At 36.7% G+C, this 6,000-nt stretch overlaps 1 protein-coding gene and 1 long non-coding RNA gene across 2 annotated transcripts; one reads left to right on the top strand and one right to left on the bottom strand.

Annotated features, from left to right (window-relative positions):
- Positions 1-214: 214 nt before the first annotated feature.
- Positions 215-3,573, bottom strand: LOC103436170 (uncharacterized). Its single transcript, XM_008374593.4, has 7 exons — positions 3,011-3,573; positions 2,506-2,932; positions 1,897-2,165; positions 1,526-1,750; positions 1,331-1,429; positions 1,036-1,128; positions 215-940 (listed from the first exon to the last, which is right to left on the bottom strand). The coding sequence occupies exons 2-7, from the start codon at positions 2,930-2,932 to the stop codon at positions 449-451; spliced, it is 1,605 nt and encodes a 534-aa protein (XP_008372815.2). The 5' UTR covers positions 3,011-3,573; the 3' UTR covers positions 215-448.
- On the top strand, positions 2,983-3,694 carry LOC139189687 (uncharacterized). Its single transcript, XR_011573534.1, has 2 exons — positions 2,983-3,491; positions 3,566-3,694. It is a non-coding gene; the product is annotated as an uncharacterized lncRNA (long non-coding RNA).
- The last annotated feature ends 2,306 nt before the right edge of the window (positions 3,695-6,000 follow it).

Here is a 6,000-nt window from a genome sequence, read left to right on the forward strand (position 1 = left end):
AATCACCCAACCAAGTAGATTATAACTCAAGAGAACATAAGTAGATTACATAAATCCATTAAAGGCCTATAATTTATTTAATCTCTGATGAATCATGTCCGGGGATATGGATGATATTGAATCAGCTGTTGGAGGAATATCTTTCGCCTAGTATCAGTAATCTTGGCAAGCTAGCAATTTGAATTCGACAACTTCCGACATTTGGGATGAAGAATTTCATTAATAGACAGAAATAAATCATAACAGTACCAATCCAAATCTAGCAGTACCAAATACATCATAAGTAGATTATATAAATCCTGGAAAGGTCTGTAATTTTTATAAACATAACAGTACCAATTAATCACCTAGCTAAGTAGATTAGAACATAAGCATACGTGCCTGAAAACATAAATAAACTATACTGCAAGAGTTTCTGGTGGTCAGGTTGTGTTTATAGTTGATCAGGTTATTCATTCTCATTGTAGTTCTCATCATGAGCTACATGTTGATCAGGTTGTGTTTGTGGTGGTATTATCAATGATGGAGGTTCCCATCCAGGAACCCGCGCTGCCAGGTCTACCATAGAGTGCTGCCATGTTTGCATCATAACTGCAAGAGTTTGTTTGGCTGCTGCACGAGCCGTATCAGATGCAACTATTCGCTGATCTGCTGCTTCACGAGCTGCATCAGCTGCCTGTCGAGCAGCTCTTTCCTCTACCAGTTCCTCCTCCAACTGACGTGCTCTCAGTGACGTCCGAGAAGTTGATCCACCAAGCTCACGAACTCGGCCATCACCCAAACCGCGTATCTGCTTACCAGGCTTAACACCCAGTACATCATTAAGGATATGAAGACCAACATCTTGATCAGGTACTACTATCTCATTCAAGGGAGTATCCTCCGGATAATCCTTTGCTAATTCATTAAGATAATCCTCTTTCCTAGCAAGCATCTCATCCTATTTTTCAAATGAAAAACATATATTAGAACTTCGTCCAGATTAGAACTTCTTTTATTATGCAAAACTAAAACAACATACAATTTTAGACTTACAAATTTGGACTTGGCAGTCTCATTGGTCCAGTTTTTGTTCTTCCCGGCATAAGCAATTTCGAAGGTATCAATCTCAGGGAATTGGGAACCCGCCTGCCATTTATTAGTTTAGGTTCAAAGATAGTCATAAAAATGGCAGAAATTAAGCAGTCATAAAAATGGATCATGCTAGCAACTAAATTCTTAAAAAACAAAACCTTATATTCAGTCAAAAGTCTTTATCCCTCAAACCCAAAACGTATACTCCAAATTCTAATTTGCTGCAAACATAGCATTAAAACATTCGTTGCTTAACCTGTGTACACTCTTCCACTATGTAGGCGAGTGGGCGTGAACCAGCATGATGCTCATACTTCTTTTGGGCTCGATTTTTTTTGTTAGCCTCTGATTGTTTCTATATTTCACAACACAATAACAGTTTCTTAGCTAGTGCCATATACTTAACAAAAAATTAAGACTAAATGCATGCATGAATCAACTAAAACAATACCAGAAACTTCTCTGACTGAAAATGTTCGCATAAAAACTCCCACTGTCCAGGTTCCCCAGGTCTTGATTCCATCTCTATCGGAGGATTGGCCAATGCCTCCTCAGCCGATGCCCACTCTAAAAAGTATGCATGTAACTCATACTTGAACTCCTTGTATCGTCTAGACATGAGTCTATCAACATAGTCATAATGTTCTTGAATATTGGTGTCCAAGTCGAAGTTCACCTAAGATAATTAAAAACGAGTTGTGATTTTATTCCAATAAATTCAAACCAAAACTAAAACAAAATAAATTATGTTTCTAAAGTAAAATTCAAGTCATTATAGAGATTATTATAAAGTATATGTCTTAAATTAGTGGTTCTACTCACAGTGATCTCCGAGACGAGGTCTGACTTCGACTCGTCAGACATTCTTTTCCAATATGCTGTGTTCATTGGGCAGTGTTGGCGAACAATAGCCCCGGTATCATGTGCCAACAAGCTATGAACAACTTTATCAGTTGCTCGCCTATGCACTGGGTCTATAACGACCTTGATCTTTGCTTGTGTAATACGAACAATACGATTGGTTTTAACCAACCGACATGCCCCGCGCACTGGTCTTTCATCTGGTAAGTTTGGTACAGAACCATTAACACCTACAATGGAAAAGCAAAAAGGCATTAATATGCGATCAAGAACATGTTTAATTATGACTTGACACAATATGTGATGCCAGAAACTCCATATTCGTATCTTCTGCAACAAAAAATTCAGTACTTTCTGTTAGATTTATTCCATATTCGTATCTTCTGCAACAAAAAATCCTCGTACTTATACTAGTCCTTTAGTTTATTGGATTACATGCAGCGATGTATACATAAGGACTTTTAGTTAGTAGTTGGAATTAGAACCCCTATTCCATGTCGGACTCGGCTGAAACTTAAGGGGGTGTTTGATCATCATGGTATATAACATTAATTTTATTAAATTTCTTACTCCCGTGTCGACGACGAACTGCACTCCTCTTTCTGGCAGGTGCTTCAGTAGGTAAATCATTATGAGTATCATCAAGTTGGGATCCTGCTGCACCTTGGGATTGAGTGTGATGAAGAGAGGTCTCGTTCGGACCACTCATGGTTTGGGAACGAGTACAGGGCGAAGAAGGTATGGTGTTTTCCCACCAAGGTCGTGGAGGATCAATGTTTCTTGGCTCTAGTTGAGGAGTATCACTCCTGGTCACACCACCCATAGAATGAGATTGTGTACGAGAAAGATAAGTCTGCCTCAAAATATCAGGCCTATTCCTCTCTTGACGAAAAGTAGGAGGAGCTCCGATAGCAGATGTACACCGTGACTGGGATGGCAGAGGCGGGATTCTTGTTGACACAAGAGGTCGTTTCCTTTTTTGGCTAATCATTGGCATCTACAAAAACAAAACCAAGTTTAAGTTAAATGTAAATACATATATGCAGTGCATTAGAATTCATTGGTAAGAATAAACCTGGTTGCTTGTGGTGCAGCTTCTGCAAAAGTATGGAGACGATCGTGAGAGTTAGAGAAGGGAGAGAGATGATAGAGGCGTGGATGAGAATCAGTTAAGAGTGCAAGAATCGTAAACCTAGGGATATAAATCGTCAAAATTGTTTTTGAGCGGGAAAGACCCCGCCAATTGTTAGAAGATAAATAAGAATTCTTATCAAACTGAAATCGAATGGCGTGAGCGAAGAATGTGGGAGGGAAGTCATGAGCAATTGGGATTAGCATGCAATTGGGAGGGAGATCATGAGGCGACAAAATAGGAATAGCATGCAATGGGAGGGAGATCAGGCAATTGGGGGATGTGAACCGACAATTGAGGGATGTGAACCGACAATTGGAATAATAGAAATATTATGGGAGGGAGATCATGAGGCGGCAAAATAGGATTAGACAGAATATGGGAGGGAGATCATGCAATTGGCAGATGTGAACCGACAAAATAGGTTTGGATTGCCATGGGAAAATTATAAGTTTGTTCTTATAATTATATGTTATGTTTTTTGAACCGACAAAATAGGTTTGGATTGCCATGGGAAAATTATAAGTTTGTTCTTATAATTATATGTTATGTTTTTAGAAAACTTGGCAGCACTACTAGTACTACTACTATATGTTGAATCTGCAAAACTATTCCCCACAGACCAAACCCTCACAGCCTGCTCGCTCACGCTCGTGCCTCTTTTGCAATAGCTGGCAAAGTCCTCGCAGTTGTTTTTAAGCAAATTGTATTCACCGAAACCCGTCCCATATGCTTGTCGAATTAGAATGGATGATTACATACAACTGTATTCAAATTTACAATTGTAATTGACTAATAATTGATCATAACCTAAACCAAGTTATCTGTTGCTAGAAAGTAGTTTGGAGTTAGAATTGATAGGAAGAACTTTTCAAACACTCACATATTATGAAATCAAATTGTCAATATAGATTATTGATGGCATAAAACTACAATCTAGAAATATGAAATGCTAGATATCTCTTTATCTATGCTCCCGTTCATATAGAGAAACAAGAGAGAATGAGAGCATAAATAGTTGCCAAGAGCTTTGATTGCGTTCCCCGGAAAAAAATGGATAGGTGCACTAGTGAAAACCTCTCACGTAGAGTTATTAATACCTTGCCAATGACATACTTTATTGCCTCTCTAATCAATTTGCCGATGAAATACTTTGTTGCCTCACATCATCGGCTAATATTTCAATATAGCGGGAAAAGTTCCCGCCAAAGTTTACCCGTCAAAACAAAATTTGTCAGGGCATCGAATTTACGCCTACATAATAATCGTCGGCTAACGTTTCAATTTTCTCGGCTAAGATTGGCATTGTAAATTGGTTCTAGTGTGAGTATTTAGCCGACAAATTAAAAATTTCGTCGAGAAAGGACTCTTGTGCCGACAAAATTTTGCTTTGTCGGCTTATAATTTGTCGGCAAAATTATAATTTCTAGTAGTGATATTTTTTAATTTAATTTAAAAGCTGATCTACACAGACAGTTTTGACGAATTTATTACATAAAATTTCACTTGTTTTATTTTTATTTTCTTTGCATAACAAATCCTATAAACACAAAAATAACGTAAATAGCTCAAAAATATAAGGAACTAACTAAGAAAAGACGAATGAATTTGAAGTAAAAATATATATAAATATGATCCGATCACTAGTCTCGTGCTGCATGTACTACTTTAACATCTCTTTGCCTTAGCAAGTAACTATATGTTTTCTTTATAACGACCTATTAGTTCACAATGTTACATAGAAGAAAAATCTTTCCATTGCTTTGTAATTTCAGTTTAATAATGAGAGACACTACTGCTATTGCCTCGAGAATGTAAGCACAATTGTTGACCCTTGTAAATATTGTGTCTTATTTATTTTATGTTCCATTGTACACATATCTTAAATTTCACAATATAGACAACACTATTGAAGAAAAAGACATTTTATAACCTCAATGTTGATAGTGCAGTGATGTCGTATATGTCGTATCTTGCTGTTAATTTGAAAAGCATCAAAGTACATTATTGTAGCACACAATGTGAAAGAATGTCCTTATATGAGTGACCAGTAATGTAGTACCAAATATTCTCATCATCTTATTCACTAGTAATATCTATGATGGTCCAAATATATCCACACAAACATTTGCAGAAATGATGCCAGGTCGATTGGATAGAATAAAAATCACTTTCACGTCTTATCACATCAACAGACTTTCTAAAATGGCAGGCGCGCACAACATTTGAATTTGCAGACGGGGGCTCAATCGTAATCGCCAAAATACAAAAGTCAGGAACGCATTCGACATACCACAGCTAAATTTATTCTACTCACTCGATCAAGTTCGGTTGCAGGTTGCTATATGTTAGCATTCACAAGAAAAATATAGTTGATTTATAGTCACACGGTCTGCGCACCATTTGTAAAACTTTTACATTATCTTAAAAAACAATGGTCTTGTGCACACTCTAAACGTGCGTGTTGACTGATCAGAACAGCAAAGCTATAGAAAACATGTAAATTTGATTGAGCTTGCCCAAAGAATTTGACTCTAATGAAATGACTGCAGTGCGAAGAACAATAAATAATAACTTTTAAAATTCATGTTCTTTATTTCTTGCACTATCCTATTGGTTTCTTTTTCAGTATAAGTTTGGCATCTTATTCATCATATTCGCTAAAAATCAGGACTGGTTTCAGAGTCATTACCACGTATTATTTTACTTTGAAAGTGATATAATATTAGTGATACTCATAACAACATGGAGTTGTTATTAGATTTTTAAAGTGCGTTTATTGTACTGGATTATTTCGGATTAGACTAGTTTATGGAACTAAGTTGGATGTACTAACTTGGCTTGGACTAAGCTAGATAAGAATTATAAAACGTTTGATGCAGTACCAAACTAAGCCATAAACTAATAAATTTTGAAACCAATATTTCTTTTTT

Source organism: Malus domestica, chromosome 11 (assembly GCF_042453785.1).
Source record: "Malus domestica chromosome 11, GDT2T_hap1".
In the NCBI taxonomy this organism is placed as follows: Eukaryota; Viridiplantae; Streptophyta; class Magnoliopsida; order Rosales; family Rosaceae; genus Malus; species Malus domestica.

Excerpts from the sequence above, each read along its gene's own strand:
- LOC103436170 (XM_008374593.4), bottom strand. The coding sequence starts at position 2,932 with ATGCCAATGATTAGCCAAAAAAGGAAACGACCTCTTGTGTCAACAAGA. Across the intron at positions 1,430-1,525 it reads TTCAGTCAGAGAAGTTTCTG|AAACAATCAGAGGCTAACAA; the intron begins GTATTGTTTTAG and ends TGTGAAATATAG. Across the intron at positions 941-1,035 it reads AGACTGCCAAGTCCAAATTT|GATGAGATGCTTGCTAGGAA; the intron begins GTAAGTCTAAAA and ends TTTGAAAAATAG.